Here is a 21873-nt window from a genome sequence, read left to right on the forward strand (position 1 = left end):
CAAGGGCCACTCAACCTGAACTAGCATGGACACAATTTGGTAATTAGAAAAGTGGGATGCATTTACATATATGTTTAAATTCTTTCACTCCTACACATACATTCTCCATAGGAGAGGTGGGGAATGGAGGTGTGGAGGACCCTGGGCAGCCAGGTGTCTGCAAAATGCCGCCTCACTGCCCTTGGAACACATCCAGTTCCCAGAAGAGTCACTGCAATGGCAGTGAGCAGCCACACTCGATGGTGGGAGACAACAGGGCAGCCACCAACTCCTGAACAGCATATCCAGCTAACACGTTCAAGTTCAAAAGCAGCAGGGCACCGATCTCAAAGAAGAAACCCTGGAAACATAGCTCCCATGAGTCCCTCCTGAAAAAAGTTCCAAGCGGGAAAGGCCAGACAAGGAGAGATCAAAATTATGATACAAGTCCGTGGTTGATACTGCTTGAAACACCCGCCGCGTCCCAGGTGGGAGTGTCTGCTTGGAGTCCCTGCTGCTTCCTGCTCACGCGCACCCTGGAAGGCCGCAGATGATGGCTCAAGTCCTTGGGCACCCGGCACCCACAGGAGGGGCTCATATGGAATTCCTGCCTCCTGGCTTTGGCCTGGCCCAGACCTGACTGTTTTGGGCTTTTGGAGAGTAAACCAGGGAATCAAAGAGTGTTCCCTCTCTCCCTCTCTGTCTCCCATCTTACAAATAAAATGAATTTTTCTTTTTGAAAAAAATTTTTACAAATTTTAAGAAAATTTGTATAAAGTAAATACACACACACACACACACATATAGCCATGGAGAAGTTGTAGTAAAAGTGACCACTAACACCATTCTGAGACTGAACAAATTCTAGGTATGGACGCACATTAGGTTACTTATTTAAAATATTTATTTGAAAGGCAGAATGACAGAGACAGGAAGTTAGAGAGATTTTCTATCTGCTGGTTCACTCTACAAATGGCCACATCAGCCAAGGCTGGGCCAGGCCAAAGCCAAGAGCCAGGAACTCCATCTGGGTCTCCCACGTGGGTAGCAGGGACCCAAGTATTTGGGCCATCTTCCGTTGCTCTCCTAGGCGCATTAACTGGGAGCTGAGTCAGAAGTGGACCAGTTGGGACTTGAATCAGCACCCAGAAATGGGATGCCAGCGACAGCTTAACTTCCTGTGCTACAATGTTGGCTCCAAGTTATGCATGTTATGAACTGAAACCCTCGGTTTAGGCAGGAAAACCAGGAGAGCATAATAAGTACACATGCCTCCTGGACTTCTTTGCCATCAAGTCAGTCAAATCCAAATAGAGTTGAAAAAAGATGACGACTCCAGCCTCTTACTATTATTTCACAGTGTACTAAACTAATAGATTTTTTTTTAAATATCATTTCTTGTAATAGATTTGAATGTCCATAATCTCTCCTGTTTCAGATTTGGTTTCTTTTTTTTTTTTCTTTTCAATTAAATGTATGCAAAAAAATTCACGTGAACTTGATGCCATGTGTCTTTAGGAAATACATAGAAGAGAGAAGGCTTGGTTTTGTAGGGCTGGTACCTCCTTCACAAAGGGTAAGAATGAGCCAACTGCAGGAACCCAGGCTCCCGGGAGGCTCACGTGATGTAAAGGCAGCTGCTCTGGAGGCAAACGGCAGACGAACTCAGCAGCAACACCCTCTCGAGAAGGCCGCTCAAAACCTGTCCATCTGCGGAGATGAGGACCTTGGGCTAGTCGCTTTGAAAGCCAATCTGCCCACACTTCAAAGGGACACGGTGCTGTGAGATGTAGCAGGTGCTTTGAAGTTGTCATCCAGAACTTTCTCTGTGAAAACTTCCTTTATGGCTGTGCTTTAAAACCCCGTTATGTGCAATTTCGGTGTTCAGTGTTTAAAACGTGAAGTTCAAGCCCTCACAACAGGTAAGCCCTCTGCATGGTGGCCGGCTGCAAACAGAGCAGAAGACAAGGACTGGGTGCCGATCTGCCCCTTTGCTGAGAGCCAGGGAGGCTGTGGAGGGACGGCCGACACAGGCAGAGATTGGAAGATGCTGCTGGAGGAAGCAGCAGGTGGCTGGTGATCAGGGGATTAGTCCCTGGAATGCCCCATCTTCCCTGTGCTAGGCTAGACAAAGAGCAGAGCCGGGGGCCCATCAAACAGGACATTTTTGCGATATGATAACAACCACGATAACATCAATAGCAACAGAGACAGCTGCCAGCAGCCGGGCCTTTGAAACCTATCAGCCACTGAGCTAACCTCTGCAGGAACGTTATCTCAAGTCAGCACCCCACACTACCGCATGGTGAGGTCTCCTGAGAGCACTGAAGTGGAAGTCCAAGGTCACTCGGCTCACAATGGGAGGGCCGGGGTTTGGATAAATGAACGGCTGACTCCAAAGTCTGGGCCCTGAGCCTCGTGACCATGTTTCTTCCCTGCCTGGTACCAACTTGTAATCAGCAGTCTCTGGAGCGGGATGAAAGTCAGGTGCACGGGGCCGCGGACTGGCATGGAGCTGATGAAACTTCCCATCCATACTCAAAGCTGCCTCGAGGCCGCTGAATGTGTCAAAGCGTGTGGTAAGCATCAGTGGATAGAACACTGGACCTCTACTTACACTTAGGAAGGACAGCAGGTCAAGTTCTGGCCCTGACGCTAGCTACCCTCACCTGCAGGTGAAGTGCTGAGCCTCAGGCCCCCACCTCTAGCATGGGAAAATTGCCTGACCACGTTCTTGTTTGCAACCCCTGTGTATTTTAAATTCACTGTCTCGGGGCTGTGTGGTATAGCAGGGTAAGACGCCACCTACGATGCCAGCATCCCATATGGGTGCCAGCTTGAGTCCTGACTGCTCCACTTCTGATCCAGCTCCCTGCTAATGCGCCTGGGAAAGCAGTAGTAGATGGCCCAACTGCTTGGGCCACATGGGAGACCTGGAAGAAGCTCCTGGCTGCTGGCTTCGGATCAGCTGTTGCAGCCATTTGGGGAGTGAACCAACAGTTGGAAGACTTCTCTCTCTCTCTCTCTGACTCTACCTCTCTTTGTAATTCTGTCTTTCAAATAAATAAAATTAATCTATAATAAATAAATGGATAAAATCATAGTCTCCTACATCAATTTTGATGGAACTATGGCTAAGAAAATTTGAGTTACACATAGGCTTCAAACACCTTTGCAAATGCTTTTAGCTTTTTGATATCTTTTACTGTCTAATTTCTTTTTCTAATTTTCTTCTTCTTCTTCTCTTTTTTCTTTCTTTCTTTTTTTTTTTTTCTGAAAGGCAGAGTTACAGAGAGGCAGAGGCAGAGAAAGAGAGAGGTCTTCCATCCGCTGGTTCATTCCCCAAATGGCCGCAACGGCTGGAGCTGGGTCTATCCGAAGCCAGGAGGCAGGAGCTTCTTCCAGGTCTCCCATGCAGGTGCAGGGCCCAAGGACTTGGGCCATCTCCCACTGCTTTCCCAGGCCATAGCAGAGAGCTGGATCAGAAGTGGAGCAGCCAGGACTCAAACCGGTACCCATATGGGATGCCAGCACTGGAGGCAGCAGCTTTACCCACCAGCTAATTTTCTTTCGAAGCAAAATTACTCTGGAGTTCAGTCTCTAAAGTGCATCACTGAAGAAAAAAAAAAATTCAATCCCTGTCTTTGAGAAAGCAGTGCCGTAAGAGAAAAGAGCAGGACGAAGGAGGCAGAGGCACAGGGATCTGCTGTGTGTTTCCTGGCTGCCAGGCTCCTGGGCAGGCCCCTCAGGACCACCCTGTCTTATGGCCCGAGCCTGCCCAGAGCAGGTGCGCTGCAGGAAGGATCACGCAGCAGGAAGTTAGACAGGGAAGGCAAGACAGAGACCCAACAGCAAGGAAGGCCACTGGCTCACGACAAATTCTGAGGAATCCCTGAAAGACAGATGGGGTCACATCCATGAAGAACCAAATGCAGAGGAGCTCCAGACCAGGACACGGGCAGGACAATTTGCAATCGAGTGCGGGGTGTGTGCATGGTGGGGCGGGGTACTGAGCCCAGAGTCGAGGTCAAGGGAGAGGAAGCACGTGAAGAGGCATCCAATGGCGGCGGCGGCAGGGTGGAGGGGAGCCCCTAAAGGGCTTGACCCTCCCTGGCTGTGTTAGGTAAGAGGCAGCAGAGCTGCTCACCCACAGGCTAAAACCAATAAACAAACTGATACTGAGATATTCATGTGGATCAAAGGTACACCCTATCAGATTGGAAATATATGAAGCACAAATGGAGAACTATAAGGGAACATGGGTGGCGCGCCGTGGCTCAACAGGCTAATCCTCTGCCTTGTGGCGCCGGCACACCGGGTTCTAGTCTCGGTCGGGGCACCGGATTCTATCCCAGTTGCCCCTCTTCCAGGCCAGCTCTCTGCTGTGGCCCAGGAAGGCAGTGGAGGATGGCCCAAGTGCTTGGGCCCTGCACCCGCATGGGAGACCAGGGGAAGCACCTGGCTCCTGGCTTTGGATCAGCGCGATGCACCAGCCGTAGTGGCCATTGGAGGGTGAACCAACGGCAAAGGAAGACCTTTCTCTCTGTCTCTCTCACTATCCACTCTGCCTGTCAAAAAAAAAAAAAAAAAAAAGGGAACATGGGTAAGATCACAAGAGTCGATCAGGTCACATACACAAAAATAGCTAAGGATCTACTGCAGTAGTTTGCTAAGGAGGATAAGAACTTGCAGGAGCCTGATTAAAAATGTAGATTAAGATGAGTACTCTATGCCCCCTCCAGATCCACTTCTGTATGTAGGGTATGAGAATTTACATTTTTAATAAGCAGCCCCAGCGATTCTGATATGGGTGGTCTGGAACTGTATTTTAAGAATCTCTAAGCTAGATAACAATAACTAAGGGCTTGATTTAGCAGATGTGCTGAGAACTTTGTGCCCAAAAGAGAATGATTATTCTTTTAAAATATCATAGAGGATTCATAAAAATGATCTGGTTGACCACAACAAAACCTTAAGAAAGGGACCAGCGCTGTGGTGCAGTACATTAATCCTCCACCTGCAGTGCCAGCATCCCACGTGGGCACCAGTTCGGGTCCCGGCTGCTCCTCTTCCGATCCAACTCTCTGCTATGGCCTGGGAGAGCAGTAGAGGATGGTCTGAGAGCTTGGGCCCCTGCACCCGTGTGGGAGACCCGGAAGAAGCACCTGACTCCTGACTTCAGAATGGCATAGCTCTGGCCGTTGCGGCCATTTGGGGAGTGAACCAGTGGATGGAAGACCTTTCTCTCTGTCTCTGTCTCTATCTGTAACTCTACCTCTCAAATAAATAAATTAGTTAAAAAAAAAAAAAAAAGCCTTAGTAAACTCCAAGAAGACACAAACAGGCCATTCTTTGATTACAATGTAGTAAAAATGAGAAATTAACACAAAAGGATAGTAAAAAATCAAACAAAAACTATTTACTTGTTTAGAAAAATTTCCCTAAACATGGATAAGAAAAACAAACCCTGAAGTCACAAACCAATTAGAAATAAAAGACAATGAAAGCACTACACAGTAAAATTTGTGAGGCAAGGACAAAGCTATACAGAGAGGAAAATGTATAACCTTAAAATTCATACGCTAGGAGACTGAAAATAAATGTAATTTATGAACCAGGATTACAGGGGTGAGGGTGGAAAATCCTAAAATTAAAGCAGAAATTAAACCCGTATTTTACTCAGTTTTCCTCTGAGCCGTGTGAATATTGTTTAACAAGAAAGCATTTACATATTGAATGTTATTTTAAAAAGGCTACAAAATGATGTGAAAATGCCTAAGAAACTCTAAGTAGACTACACATGCAGGCCATAAAGAAGATGCTCCATTCTCACGTCAGTTCAGAGGTCATTATGTCATAGAGTTTGTTAGGCAGTTTCACATTATTTTGTAGCCTTTTTTATATCATCTAACACAAAAGTATTAATAATATTCAAGGGACTGGTGTTGTGGCATAGCAGGTAAAGCTGCTGCCTGTGACACCGGCATCCCATATGGGCGCCGGTTCTAGTCCCGGCTGCTCCACTTCCGATCCAGCTCTCTGCTATGGCCTGGGAAAACAGTAGAAGATGGCCCAAGTGCTTGGGTCCCTGCACCCACATGGGAGACCCAGAAGAAGCTCCTGGCTGCTGGCTCCAGATCAGTGCAGCTCCAGCCGTTGCGGCCATCTGGGGGGTGAACCAGCGGATGGAAGACCTCTCTCTCTCTCTCTCTCCCTCTCTCAAAATAAACAAATCTTTTAAAAAAACAGTCAAACAACTCAGAAGAAAACTGAGCAAAATACAGAAAGCTCTCTCCACCCTCCGGTCCACCAGATCCGGCCTTCTGTTTTTCCACACTTCATGACTTATCATCCGTTTATTCATGTGTCTATTGCTCTATCTCATGTCATTTCTGCTTTTACCTTACCCTCTCCTCCACCCTCAGCCTTGCAACTTGGCTCCTGAAGTCAAATGTTTAATGAAGACCAGAATGCACTTAATCCTGCGGGGCTCGTATTTCTACATGGTGACAGCTGGCTACCATTGTCCTGCACAGCCCTCTCCACTGCCCACCAGACCGTGCCCTGGGCCAGGTTTGTTACTTGTTACACACCTAACTGCTTTTTTTTTTTTAACGATTTTATTTATGTATTTGAGAGGTAGTTACAGAGAGAGAGGGAGAGAGGGAAAGACAGAGAAAGGTCTTCCATCTGCTAGTTCACTCCCCAGATGGCCACAATGGCCAGAGCTGAGCCGATCCGAAGCCAGGAGCCAGGAGCTTCTTCCAGGTCTCCCACGTGGGTGCAGGGGCCCAAGGACTCGGGCCATCTTCCACTGTTTTCCCAAGCCATAGCAGAGAGCTGGATCGGAAGTGGAGCATCCGGGACTCGTATCAGCACCCATATGGGATGCCGGCACTGCAGGCGGCGGCTTTACCTGCTACGCCACAGTGCCGGCCCATCACTCGTGTGATTTAGAAGTCTTTTAGGGCAGACATTCCATCTAGCAGTTCCGACCCCCACATCCCACATGGGAGGGCCTGGGTTTGTTGCCTGGTTCTGCTCCCCATTCCAGCTTCCAGCTAACAATACACACCCTGGGAGGCAGCAGCTAAGGACTGAGTACTTGGGTCCCTGGTCACCCACGTAGGAGACTCGGAATGAGTTCCCAGCAGCCAGCTTCAGCCTGGCATGGCCCTGGTTGTTGCCAGCATTTGGGGAATGCACCAGCAGATGGGAGATTTCTGTCTGTCTCCCTCTGTCTCTCAAGTAAATGAAATAAAATGCCTAAAACCATGTGCCCCAAATTCCAATATTTCAGAATTCAAAATCTATCTCTCAACTGACTCCTCTACCAGAAACAGCACAAAAATCTTTGTCGTTTTACGGGTCCTGATTCATGGTTTGGCAAATACTGTCACCGTAATTATAACATAGTGATGTGATGATTGAACTCGGCTTGTGCGGGCTGGCCAGGATGTCTAACCAACAACTCCCTCCCTCCCTCCCTCATTGATTCAATCAATCAACTATTCAATTCATTTGCTTAACAAAGATTTGCATACTCCCTCTATGCCAGGCACTTTTCTAGGGACCAGAAACATGGCAGCTCATCTCTGTTCTCTATAAAGCTTAGATCTGGATCGGGGAGGAATGTTTCAGGCCCTAAATGTCTACCTTACAAATGACCTACAGAAATAGACCACAGGGTGCCGGCATGGGCATGGTGGTACAGTGAGTGAAACCACCTCTTGCAGTGTTGGTACTGGTTCAAGTTTGACTGCTCTATTTCTGATCCAACTTTCTGCTATCGCCTAGGCAAGCAGTGGTAGATGGCACAAGTGCTTGGGTCCCTGCACTCATGTGGGGGACCTGGAAGAAGCTCCTGGCTTCTGGCTTTGGCTTGGCCCAGCCTGACTGTTGCAGCCATTTGGGGAATGAACCAGCATATGGAGGATTCTTTCTCTCTCTTTCTGCTCCTGCCTCTCCTGACTTTGAAATAAATAATCTTTTAAAGAAAATAGCTCTTGGGGCCGGTGCCGCGGCTCAATAGGCTAATCCTCCACCTTGCGGCGCCGTCACACCGGGTTCTAGTCCCGGTCGGGGCACCGATCCTGTCCCGGTTGCCCCTCTTCCAGGCCAGCTCTCTGCTGTGGCCAGGGAGTGCAGTGGAGGATGGCCCAAGTGCTTGGGCCCTGCACCCCATGGGAAACCAGGAGAAGCACCTGGCTCCTGGCTTCGGATCAGCGCGGTGCGCCGGCCGCAGTGCGCCTACCACGGCGGCCATTGGAGGGTGAACCAATGGCAAAAGGAAGACCTTTCTCTCTATCTCTCTCTCTCACTATCCACTCTGCCTGTCAAAAAAATAAAATAAAATAAAAAAGAAAATAGCTCTTGGGTAAGGGTTCCATGAACTTTGTATGATGTATCCTCTACTCTATGGCTATTATCATACAGGAATAGGGTTTTCCTTTAAACTTGACCCAGAATTTATGACTTCAGACCTGGCAGGCATAGGAAACATAACCTAACCTCCCAAAACCTCCAGAGGACTGTGTGACTTGGCCAAGGTCTCCAGGCTTGCTGAGTCTAGGCCACTTGCTGTCTACTCCCCCAGGTAGGAACTGCAAGTCCATTGCCTTCAGAAGATGTAAGGTGATATAAAACATCCAGGGGAGTGGCGGCGTGGAGACCAGGGACAACTTGAGAAGCGTGCTCAGAATAAGCTTCCTAATTTGCAATAAAGCAGCACCAGCGATGAGCTCAGCTCCCCGCCAGGATGGCTTACAGGTCTGGGGGCTGAGGCTGGCCCTGTTAGTCCAGGTCCAGGTCTGAGCCCTGCCCTGTGGCCATACCCCCTCCCACTGAGCACTCATTTCTGTATTTCGGCATATCTTTTCCAAGCCCTAAGAATTTTTTAAAAATTTTAAAAAGGCTTTCCTACATGCCTCTATTTTCTCCGGATTATTTTCCCTCAAGTTTGAGCCATATTTTGAATGTGACCAAAGTTAAAAAAGAAAAAAAAAATTTAACTGACACATTAATGCCTTCACATGACACAACATTAATTTTTTTTATTTATCTAAGTTTACCCTTTTTAATAGTAAAGACATAGATTAATTTTATATGAAAATGTCTCAGGAATATCTCAGGACTTTCTTGCCTTCTAGAATGTACAGTAAGGGTGGGTGTTTGCATTGTGGCTAGGATGCTGCCTGGTTCGTGTCCCACCTCCCCTGCTTCATACCAGCTCCCTGCTAATGTGGACCCTGGGAAGCAGCAGACGATGGCTCAAGTACTTGGGTCCCTGCCACTTACAAAAGAGAATCAGATGGAGCTACAAGCTCCTAGCTTTGGCCTGGTTCATCCCTGGCTGTGGTAGGCATTTGGGGGAATGAACCAGTGGATAGAAGAACTCTATTTTTGTCTCACTCTTTCTATCTCTTTAACTTTCAAATAAAATTTAAATAAATAAGTAACTTTTAAAAAGATGTATTTATTTATTTGAAAGGCAGAGTTACAGATAGGGAGAGAGGGAGAGTCAGAGAGAGAAGTCTTTTCCATCTACTGGTTCATTCCCCAAATGGCCGCAATGGGCAGAACTGGGCTGATTTGAAGCCAGGAGCCAAGAGCTTCTTCTGGGTCACCCACGCTGGGGCAGGGCCCAAGCACTTGGACCATCTTCTACTGATTTCCCAGGCCACAGCAGAGTGCTGGATCAGAAGAAGATCAGCCAGGACTCGAACCGGCACCCATTTGGGATGCTAGCACCACAGATGGAGGCTTAACCTACTACACCACAGCACTAACCCAATAAGTAAATTTTAAAAGTTCTGTAGTTCCCCCATACATGGGCGATGTGTTCTAGGACCCCCAGTGGATCTCTTTAAACCACCAAACTCTATATATACTATATTTCTCCTTATACATACATACCCAAAATAAAGCATAATTTATAAATTAGGCACAAATAAGAGATTAATACAGCAACTAACAATCAAATAGAACAACTATAACCATATGCTGTAATAACAGTTCTATGAATGCGCTTTCTCTTGCATGTGCTATACCTCAATGGTCAATCTGATAACTGAGACAGCCCCCAAGGAGTAACAGATGGGCAGCACAGACAGCGTGGATGCGTGGACAAAGAGATGATCCCCACCCACCCACCAGGCGGGACAGAAGGGGACAGTGTGAGTTCTTGTCCTGCTACTCAGAACAGCATGCAACTGAAAACTGATGAATTGTTTATTTCTGGAATGTTCCATGTATTATTTTCAAACCTCAGCTGACCTCAGATAACTGGAACCACGGAAAGTGAAACCACAGATAAGAGGGAAATTGCTGTAGCTTGAAGTCATTTAGTCTTTTCTTGATACTAATGGTCAGTGATTTGTGTAGAAGTTGACCTATAGTGAGACGTTGTCAACAGCAATTTTTTTTTTCTTGTCTATGTTTTTCTGTGACTTCATCTCCCACCTGAATTTCCAGAAGTGTAGGATATGGTTCCAAAGAGCAGGGCAGACCCTGCCCCCAACCCTCCCCTGTGAACCTCTGTGGATCTGTGTTGTTTTCACACTTTTTAGTCATCCTAATTTGGCATGACACAGAAGAGTTGTTAACTTTGATTTTTAAACATCTTTCTTCTGTAGTTCCCCAAATCCAAGCCACAGAGTTCAAAGTACTCAGAAAATGTTCCTTCCATGTGAGGTGTGCTCTAATCTTCAGGCTGCTGGATCAAAATCCCTGGCAGCTCTTTTGTCAAAAAATGTGTTACCTTTTAGACACCAATTCTGTTAGCTCAAAAACCAGCCTAAAATATGCAACATTAAAATTTTTATTTATTTTTATTTCATTTGAAGGCAGAGAGAGAGAGAGAGAGAGAGAGGGAGAGAGAGAGAGGCAGACACATAGAGATCTTCCATCCACTTGGGTTTACTCCCCAAGTGCCTATAAAAGCTGGGGTTGGGCCAGGCCACAGCCAGGAGCCAGGACCTCAATGTAGGTCTCCCCTGGGGGGTGGCAGGGATCACCATCCGGTGCCTCCCAGGTGCACACCAGCAGGAAGGTGGAACTGGATGTGGGGGCAGGACTGGAACCACAACTCTCTGGTAAGGGCTGTGGGGGTACCACGCAGTGTCTTAAGCACTGTGCCAAACGCCAGGCCCTAAGATCTCGTCTTTAGCAAACATCCCAAGTGGTGCCTGTGCGTGTCAGATCTTGAGGACCGCCGCTCTCCTTTCCTTCTAACCGTGGTTCTCGAACACTGCTACAAAGCCAGACTCGTGGGAGGGACAGGACAGAGTCCCAATCAGAACCTCCAAGGGACAGGCCCGGCACGGTCATGTTTTCCGTGATTGTTTTTTAGCTCTAGATTTGGAGCTGCTTGTGCATTTCACGCACAGTTTGTAAGGAGCAATCCGGAGAGGTCCCATCTATCCTCGGCCCAGTTTCTTGTCAGGGTAATGTCTTGTAACAACAGTAGTACATCATCACAACTGGGAAACTGGCATTGATACATATTCCTAGTAGGTGGTTAAACTACGTCTCTCCTCTCACTTGCCTTGTGCCTCTGCTTCTACTGATATACCTCATTTTTTTTTTTTTTTTTTTTTTGGACAGGTAGAGTGGATAGTGAGAGAGAGAGAGACAGAGAGAAAGGTCTTCCTTTTTGCCGTTGGTTCACCCTCCAATGGCCGCCGCAGCCAGCACACCGCTCTGATCCAAAGCCAGGAGCCAGGTGCTTTTCCTGGTCTCCCATGGGGTGCAGGGCCCAAGCACTTGGGCCATCCTCCACTGCCTTCCCGGGCCATAGCAGAGAGCTGGCCTGGAAGAGGGGCAACCGGGACAGAATCCGGCACCCCGACCGGGACTAGAACCCGGTGTGCCGGCACCGCAAGGCGGAGGATTAGCCTGTTGAGCCATGGCGCCGGCCATATACCTCATTTCTTTAATGTGCTAGTGTTGTATTTAATTTTACTTATTTATTTGAGAGACAGAGAGAGAGAGATAGCCAGAAAGAAAAATCCCAAACAGTCCAGGGGCTGAAGCCAGAAGCCAAGAATTCAGTCCCATGTGGGTGGCCGGAACTCAGTCACCTGAGCCACCCTGGTGCCTCCCAAGGTCTGCATTAGCAGGAAGTTGAGTCCAGAGCAGAGCTGCGCCTCTTGGTGTTACAATACGGGATGCAGGCAGGCAACCTCACCTATGTCCTAACTGCTCTGCAAAATGCCTAACCTGCTTTTTTTTCCCTTTCTATTTTGAAACCATGTAAAAGCACAGAAAATTGATCATGATCGTATAATTAACACCCAGATACCCCTAGCCTGCGTTCGCCAATTACCATGTTGCCACATTCGTCCCCTGCTTTCCCCTCTTCCGTGTTATATACATAACCTTCATTCTGACCCATTGACGCATGGCTGCTGACCACACAACCCCTCATGCCTGCACTCTTCAGTGTCCCAAGCACAGGACATTCACTCGTCACAAGGCTACCGTTAGGCTTTGCCAACAGCCTGGGGGTCCCCTAGAAGCCCATGAGTTGAAGGCTTGGTCCCTAAAGCCTTAGGTAAATGGTCAACGGATTAAGGGGGGAGACTGGATACAATTCTGGAGTCCAAAGGTGGGCCTTCTAGGAGGTCCTTCAGGTGTGGCCTTGGGAGAGGCCTGGCTATCAGCTGACTTCAGCCTAGCTTCTCTTTCTCTTCCTCACTCCCCACAGGCTCCCCCCTCCATACGTGTCCCACCACTATCAGGTGCCACACTAATGAGGCCCTGAGATCTTGGACTGTGAATGGCCCAAACCGCAAGCTGAAGTGAGCTTTCTTCCTTCCCGAGTAGCTCCTCTCACGTCTCTAGGTTGTAGTAACAAAAGCTGAGTAATATAGCCATGGTACCATGAATGCATGCAGGAAATGTAATGTTGATGCAGTATCATTTTCAAGGCCTTGTGAATTTCGGGAAACCACCGTTCAATGGAGCAATTCCTCTGACCACATTGCAGGAGGGGGAACTCGCTGTACCTACCTTTCATCGGGTGCGGCCCCAAGCCTTTCTCAGGTCTCAGGCCATTGGTGTCTGCAAAGACCCCAGGCCAGTTGGTTTGTAAGCTGTCCTTCAACTTGGGTCTGTCTGGTTGTTTCCTCATCGGGTTTCATTTTTGAAAAACATTTCTCATCTACGTTATCAGCTATGGCTTCACTGGGGAGCTATTTGGCTAAGGAGAGGTTCCCTCTGTTATGGTTTAAAACACTGTGAAGCCAGCGCCGCGGTTCAATAGGCTAATCCTCCGCCTTGCGGCGCCGGCACACCGGGTTCTAGTCCTGGTCGGGGTGCCGGATTCTGTCCCGGTTGCCCCTCTTCTAGGCCAGCTCTCTGCTGTGGCCCAGGAGTGCAGAGGAGGATGGTCCAAGTGCTTGGGCCCTGCACCCCATGGGAGACCAGGAGAAAACACCTGGCTCCTGCCATTGGATCAGCACGGTGCGCCGGCCGCAGTGCGCTGGCCGCGGCGGCCATTGGAGGGTGAACCAACGGCAAAAGGGAGACCTTTCTCTCTGTCTCTCTCTCTCACTATCCACTCTGCCTGTCAAAAAAAATAAATAAATAAAACACTGTGAAGCCTAACTGATGGATGGCTACCTCTGAGCACCTCACCCCCAGGCAGAAGATCGATAATATTCACAACAGACTGTGGCACAACCTCAAGCAAATGCAGGCCTGGGTCGTTCCCAGCCTGTCACTGCTCATTCCAAGGAACAGGGAATCATGGTGCCTGGGGTTTCTCTGAGGCCTGAGTGAACAACATCACTTCTCCCTTCTTCAATTTTTTTAAACTGTAACATGGCAATGAAGATACCTAGCATTTTTTTTCTAAAAAAATTTTTTTTATTTATCTATTTGAAAGCCAGAGTTACAGAGAGAGAGAGAAAGAGAAAGAGAAAACCTCCATCCGCTGGTTTACTTCCTAAATGGCTACAACAGCCAAGGCAGAGGCAGGTCAAAGCCAGGAGCCAGGAGTTTCTTCTAGGTTTCCCATGTGGGTACAGGAACCCAAGTACCTGGGCCATCCTCCAATGCTGTCTCAGGCACATTAGCAGGGAGCTGGATCAGAAGTGGAGCAGCCAGGACATAACCGGCACCCATATGGGATGCCAGCGTCGCAGGCCAGCGGCTTAACCTGCTACGCCACGATGCTTGTCCTGATAGTTAGCATTTAACTCACAGGTCTGATGTAGTGATGGATGGTACATCCTCAATGTGGTGCTTAGCACTCAGTACACGTTCATGTACTGTGAGCTCTTGCTCTCATTTTTAAAACCATCATGAAGAAAAGGCAACTGACAGGAGAAATTATTTGTAAACTATACAACTGATAAAGGATTAATAATCAGAGTATATAAAGAGATCAAGAAACTCAAAAACAATAAAGCAAACAACTCAGTTAAGAAATGGGAAAAGGACTTGAATAGGCATTTTTCAAAAGAGGAAATTCAAATGCCCAACAGACACATGAAAAAAAGGTTCAGGATCACAAACTATCAGGGAAATGCAAATCAAAACCACAATGAGGCTTCACCTCACCCCAGTCAGAATGACTTTCATACAGAAATCAACAAACAACAAATGCTGGTGAGGATGTCAGGAAAAAGGTACCCTAATCCACTGTTGGTGGGAATATAAACTGGTATAGCCACAATGGAAGACAGTATGGAGATAACTCAGAAATCTGAATATCAACCTACCATATGACCCAGCCATTCCACTCCTGGGAATTTACCCAAGGAAAATGAAATCAGCATATGAAAGAGTGATCTGTACCCCCATGTTAATTTCAGCTGAATTTGCAATAGCTAAGACATGGAATCCACCCGAATACCTATCAATTGAAGATCAGATAAAGAAATTATGGGATATGTACACCATGGAATACTACACAATGGTTAAAAAAAAAAGAAATCCTGTCATTTGCAACAAAATGAATGCAACTGGAAAACATCATACTTAGTGAAATAAGCCAGTGCTAAAAGGACAAATTCCATCTGTTCTCCCTGATCTGTGATAACTAATGGAGCACCTAAAAGGTAATCTATAGAAATGAAATTGACACTTTGAGATGCAATGACTTTGTATAGCCTTTGTCTCAACTGTTAATGAACAGTTTTTTTCATACTATTTGTTGAACTCTCTACTTAGTAAAGAGTTAACCGTATGTGAGTAAAGTTAATTGAAAATAGATCTTAGTGAGGCCGGCACTGTGGCATAAGCAGGTAAAGCTGCTGCCTGCAGCACCAGCATCCCACATGGGCACCAGTTTGAGTCCTGGCTGCTCCACTTCCAATCCAGCTCCCTGCTAATATGCCCGAGAAAGCAGCAGAGGATGGCCCAAGTCCTTGGACCCCTGCACTCACATGGGAGACTGGGAAGAAGCTCCTGGCTCCTGGCTTCTGCTAGCCCAGCCCTGCCCTACTCCTTGAGGCCATTTGGAGAGTGAACCAATGGATGGAAGATTCTTTGTCTCTCTCTCTCTCTCTGTAACTCTGCCTTTCAAATAAAATAAATCTTTTAAAAAAGAAAACAAATCTTAGTAAAAAATAAGAATGGGAATAGTAGAGGGATGAGGAAGAAAGGTGGGAGTGTTGGTTGGGAGGGTGGGTATGGTTGGAAGGATCACCATGTTCCTAAAGTTGTATTTATGAAATGCATGAAGCTTGTATTCTTTAAATCAAAGGTTTCTGGGGGGGAAAAAAACATTGCCCAAAAAAAAAAAAAAAAATCATGTGTTTTAAGTCTTCTGGTGGGCAGGCCAGAGTTTTTTCTGTTACAGCCAAATCCTTTTGTTAATCTGTGTGGTTGTCACAGAAGCTCTCGTGGGGCCCATCTTCTGCCCCAGCAGCTTGGCTATGGGAAAGGTGCTGGCAACTTCCTGCTTAGGGTGCTAGGACTCCACCTTACCATTACACCCTGAGAAGTTAAAAGGATTCTTTCTCTGTCTGTACTGCTGGGAGGGTCAGGCCCTTTTCAGAAGGGAGAAATTAAAGTCACAGGGTGTGGTGCCATAGAGACAAGCACAGAGACCTAGGCATGGTAGAAGCAGCCTACAGTCCTGAAGACATGAGGGAGGCATCATTCTTCTTTTAGGGCCCCTGCCTCCCCTCTCTGTCTCCTCACCCTCTGCTCTTACTCCCAAAGGTGAACTGATTGCACTCTTGCTGTCCCGGCGCCATTGCAGGCACAGCTAATACCAGGACCAGGATTCAAACTCATGCTACCAACTCCCAAAACAGCGCTCTGACCCAATAAGCTGCATGATGGTTGGGGGAGTGCTGGCATGGAAAGATGGCTATGGGATGGTGTCAAGTAAATAAAGTACAATCATCAAATGACATGGATAGTACAATCCCTTTATATTATGGTAATATTTTTTTTACAAAGGTACCCAGTTAAGGGTTATTACATGGTAGTCCCAAATGGCAGAAGTATCCAAGCAATGGAACTGCCTTAAAAGTGGTCCCTCAGGGGTAGGTGTCCCGCACAGTGGTTAAGCTGCTGCTTGGGATGCCCACCTCCCATATCAGAGTCCTGGGTTCGAGTCCTGACTCTGCTTTTGATTCCAGCTTCCTGCTCATGTGCACCCTGGAAGGCAGTGGTGATGACTCAAGTACCTCAATCCCTGACACCCACCTGGGAAACCCAGGTGGGAGTTCTGGGATCCTGGATTCAGCTTGGCCCAGCTCTGGCTGTTGTAGACATTTGGAAAGCGAACCTGTGAATGGAAGATCTCTTTGTCTCCGCCTTTCAAATCAAACTAAATAGATAGATGAATAAATACAACATTATGAAAAAGCAATCCCGCATTTTTCAAGAATCGCTGTCGAAATGGATGAAGGACAACTGCAGAGATTTGCTACAGAGCCCTGTGGGGTGGGGTGCGCTGATCACAGGGGACAGATGCTTGGCCCTGAGAGCTGTATGCATCTGTAATGACGCTGAATGGTGATCATGGGAAGACCCCTGGGCCGCCAGCTCCAGAACCCACACGATGGGAACAGACTCCTGAAGGTTTCCAGGAGACGTCCATGGGACGGGGGTCACACCTTCCCCTTATTTCTCTTGCTCTTGGATAACTCCACTGGGGGGCATCACGGGACGGGGACAGCCCTGGCTGACCTTCCTTAGGTGCAAGGACACCTTTCATTTTTAGTCTGGAGGGTTTAAACCAGCTGACTCACAGTCAGTGAGAGCCCCACATCATCCCAGCCCTCAAGCCCTGTGCAACCTGACCCATGCCTGCTTCCCTGGCCGCACCTCCTCTTCCTCACCGTGCCCCCGCTCTGTAACCACGCTGGCCTCCTTGCCAGCGTTCCACCTCGGGCCTCTGCACCTGCTCCTCCAGGGGCCTGGATGCTCTGCTCTGCGTGGCTCACTCTCTCCCTTCTTATGGTCTCTACCACAATATCACCTCAGCTCTCTTTCTTAGAAGTCCCCACCACCTCCTGATCTATACTCATTTACCATCTTTTTATAATTCTTTTATTTTGAAAGGCAGAGACCCAGAAGATATGGACACGGACACACACACACCAATGCCCACAACAGCTGGGGCTGAGCCAGGCCAAAGAAGCCAGGAGCCAGGAACTCCACCTGGATCTTCCACATGGGTGGCAGGGACCCAACTACTTGAGTCCTCACCTGCTCCCTCGCCTTCCAGGGTGCTCAACAGCAGAAAGCTAGAATCAGGAACAGAGCTTGAACTCAAGACCAGGCACTCTGCTGTGGGATGCAGGTGTCAAGTGGCATTTTTTTTTTTGAAGTTTTATTTTATTTATTTGAAAGAGTTACAAAGAAAGGCAAAGCCAGAGAGAGAGAGGGTTCTTCCATCTGCTGGTTTACTCCCCAAATGACCGCAACAGTCAGAGCTGCACTGATCTGAAGCTAGGAGCCAGGAGCTTCTTCCGGGCCTCCCATGTGGGTGCAGGGGCCCAAGCACTTGGGCCGTCTTCTGCTTTCCCAGGCCATAGCAGAGAGCTGGATCAGAAGTGGAGCAGCCAGAACTCGAACCAGTGCCCATATGGGATGCTGGCACTGCAGGTGGTGGCTTTACCCACTACGCCACAGTGCCAGCCCCTCCTAAGTGGCATTTTAACAGCTGTACCAGATGCCTGCCCCATCATCTGTCTTATCTGCAGTGTTGAGAACTTGGTGGTGGGGACTGCGGCACACCGGGGAACACACACCTGTCCAAGCGGACACCCGCTCCCCAGCCCCACTCATTGCTATCGTAGAAGAAAGTGGCTCCTAAGCCTTCTGATTTTTCAGCGCAAGCCCCTGGCTCAGGCTTTCACACGGCATCTCCTGAGTCTTAAATGTCAGCTGAGAAATCACATCTTTGAAAAGCACCGTGCAGGTCGGCAGGGTGGAGGCCAGGAGAACATGTCTGCAGCACGCAGGTTTGTGAACGCACAGCCACGGGGAAATTGAAGTTCACGGAGGGTCTGATTGAAGGCAAAGAGGCCGGTGTGTTTCAACAGCGAGGGTCGGAAGACAAGTACCTACGCGGACACGCATTTCCTATTACTCCATTGTGGGCTGCGCTTGCAAACAGTGAGAGGCGGCTGAGTGTGTGTGCCCACGCTTTCTTTTTCTTTCCCTATTCCATCTGCATCCCTGAAGGCTTCTGCCATCCCCGGAAAACTAGTGCTGCCATTTGCCTCTTTTATTTAGCAGGAAATTTCCAAGGGGAAATGGACTGTGAAGCCTTAAGGAAAGCCTCCTCAAGATGGGGTTTTTGGAAAAAGGGAGAGAAAGAAATACAATCAAGCACTCACAGGGAAGAAAATGAAATGCTGGCAGAGCAGCAGCCATGCCAATTCTGAGCAGGTGCACAGAGGAACACTAACGGAACCCAGGAGCAGGTGAGGGAGCCTTATGGGGCAGGGAGCTTGGGAGCTTGCGTAGGAGGGACTGCGGGCTCACCGCACAGAAGGTGCTGGATGCCTGGCCGACGGCAGACTGCTACAGCCCCTTGTCTGCAGGGCACACACGCATACTAGGGCATGGACGCGAGGCCGGCCCTGCGACAGGTGCAACGTGGCTGAGGATCAGCCTCCCCAGCAAACGAAGGCAAACTCACGGCTCCGTTTGCTCACTCTGATTCTGAGCAGAGGACAAAAGCATACTGTGTGTGTGTGCATGTGTGTGTTGTGTGGCCCGAGTTTTCAAGTCGACGAAGACCACAGCTTTTCCTACTGCTTAATTCCCGTTTCACCGGTGGGCCAGAGAAACAAGGACACGGAGTCGTTCCACAGGCAAGGACAAGGACTCTTTGTTTTTGAGGAAGACAAAAATTTGCAATTTACTCCCAGCCCCCTGGGACCCCCCACGTGGAACAACAAGGTGAGGCCCGCTTCTCGCCTGGCCCTCCATCATCAGCAGACACGGCAGTGCAGACACGCCACAGAAAGCAGACGCATGTTCCCTGGACCACAGGCCACTCGCCTGGATGCCCACTTTCATTCTGTAAAAGCAGTTTGGGGGCATGGAAGCGCCGGGCGGAAGCGAGGCTTGGGCCCTGTGGTGAGGCTGTGCAATCTGCCCATTGCCCAGGGGCCAGCTTACCAACTTGACCATCACTTGCCATCTCTGGAGAATTCCACCTGTGCGTAACCAGGTAGACGATCTACTCATACACTCTTGACTATAAAAGCAATGCTCTCGGGGTAAATGCCAGGTAACCATCCTCAGGCACCCCCTCACCTCATTCCACATCCCATTGCTCTCCTATGCCTGCTCCCCAAATAAGCCCAGCCTCACACCCACTACACTTGCTGTTCCCTCTGCCTGGAATGCTTTTCCCATTGCTGCTTCCCAAGCTGCGCCTACTTACCCATCACCATTCAGCTGAAATGTCATACCTAGGAGAGGCCCTCCTTCCCTCTCTCCCATACCATCTTACTGTCCTACCTTCCTGAGATTACATCAGTACCTGAAATGATCTCACTGCTTGTTCCTTTGGTTTTCTTTATGGTCTGTCTCCCGTTTGGAGAATAATAATGTAAGTTGTTTAAGAATAAATGTCTCAGCAGTTCTGTCCATTGCTCTGTCTCTGGTGTCTGGGACAGAGCCTGAAGCCCAATAACAGGTGCACGACAGATGCCTGCTCAAGGCAAGACTGGGATACACGAGGGGACTTGCAGAAGTTTGGGGAGGGGTGGGCATTTAGCCTAGTGGTTAAGGCACAGCGTAGGAGGCCCTCATTCCATGTCGCAGTGCCTGGGTTTGAGCCTGCCTCTGGCTCCTGACCTTAAGCTTCCTGCTAGTACGTTTCCTGGGGGGCAGCAGGTGATGGTTCAAGTGAAGCCACCCACATGTGGCTTCAGACTACGATTAGCTTCAGTGGGGCCCTGGTCCCAGCCATTGTGGGCATTTGGGGTGTGAACCAGCAGATGCGAGCGAGCTCTCTCTCTGCTTCTCAAGGAAATAATAATTATTAAAAAGTTTAAAGTCCATGGAAAAATTGAATTGAAAGATGCTTATTTTTTGCATTTTTTTTCCTACTCTGTGTTCCCATGAACTTAGGAAGACTCCCTCCTACTACTGCAGCTGAGAGGATATGGCAGTCTGAGAATGATGGGAGTGAGCAGCTGGCAAAGTCACGCACTGACCACGAGGACCCTGAGCCACAGCAGTTTGTGCTTGCGTTCTCTGCTGCCTACGGCGGTAACAGTGCACGTCTACATATGTAGACAGACAGAGCGCCAGCTCTGCCTGCCTACCTTTCCCCACTAAACTCTGACCCAGGGCGAAGTCACTCCCTCTGGGGAGCCTTCCTGGACGCCAGTCCCCTCCTCCCTTCCCCCCATGCTTTGTCCTCACTTCTCAGCTGCTCTGTGCCATCGAGGGGCTATGTGGGGTATCAGACCCCAGCCTCACTGACCTGGGGACACCGGCATCTAGCACCCAGCCCACGTGCTCATCAAAGTGTGTTGAGATGAATACAGGAGGGAGGGACCCAGGTGCGAGTGAGGACAATGGCATGAATAACTGATGGAAAGTGTCCCAAGGGCCACCGGAGCCCTGAGCTCATGGCACAAGGCCATGGCCAATCCCTACCTGTGGACGATCCCCAGAAACATCCATGGTCTTGGCATCGGCATCCTCAGTCGACTCAAAATCTTCCGAGTAGTCCACGGGGGGTTCAATGTGGAGCCTCGAGCCGGCTTCTGTTCGGATCTGCACCGATCTCTATGCACAAAAATTGAGACAGATTCAGAGATGGGGGTAGTGAATGTCTGTGTTCCTCCCAGGGACGTGGACTAGCACGGGAGGGGCTGAGCACAGGAGTCTGGCGCAGCTGGGGGGTCTCACACAGGCCGGCACCACGTGGGTCGGGCCACCTGGGCTTAGAAGTCTTCACTGCCTCTTATTGGAATTTCCCAAGTATGTGCCGCAGAATTCTTAAAAACAACCTTTCTGGGGCTGGCGCTGTGGCACAGTGGTGCAGTGGCGCTGTGGCGCAGTGGGTTAAAGCCCTGGCCTGCAGTGCTGGTATCCCATATGGGCACCGGTTCTAGTCCCAGCTTCTCCTCTTCCAATCCAGCTCTCTGCTATGGTCTGGGAAGGAAGTGGAGGATGGCCCAAGTCCTTGGGCCCCTGCACTCGCATGGAAGACCCGGAAGAAGCTCCTGGCTTCAGATCGGCCCAGCTCCAGCCATTGCAGCCATCTGGGGAGTGAACCAGTGGATGGAAGACCTCTCTCTCTGTCTCTACCTCTCTCTGTAACTCTGTCTTTCAAATAAATAAAATAAATCTTTTTTTAAAAAAAAACCCTTTCCATTTGAGATGATCAGGCCTTTGGGAAGTATTCAGCTTCTCAAAAAGGGCCTTGTGAGCAAGTGATTTTGATCATTTTTT

At 48.8% G+C, this 21873-nt stretch overlaps 1 protein-coding gene across 1 annotated transcript in view; it reads right to left on the minus strand.

Annotated features, from left to right (window-relative positions):
- Positions 1–21873, minus strand: part of LOC133750825 (katanin-interacting protein-like) — a 195425-nt gene that overhangs the window by 82609 nt on the left and 90943 nt on the right. The window contains exon 6 of the mRNA XM_062180514.1: positions 21073–21204. Within this exon, the coding sequence (XP_062036498.1) occupies positions 21073–21204 (132 nt within the window). The remainder of the gene's footprint in view (positions 1–21072; positions 21205–21873) is intronic.

Source organism: Lepus europaeus, chromosome 21 (assembly GCF_033115175.1).
Source record: "Lepus europaeus isolate LE1 chromosome 21, mLepTim1.pri, whole genome shotgun sequence".
Classification (NCBI taxonomy): Eukaryota; Metazoa; Chordata; class Mammalia; order Lagomorpha; family Leporidae; genus Lepus; species Lepus europaeus.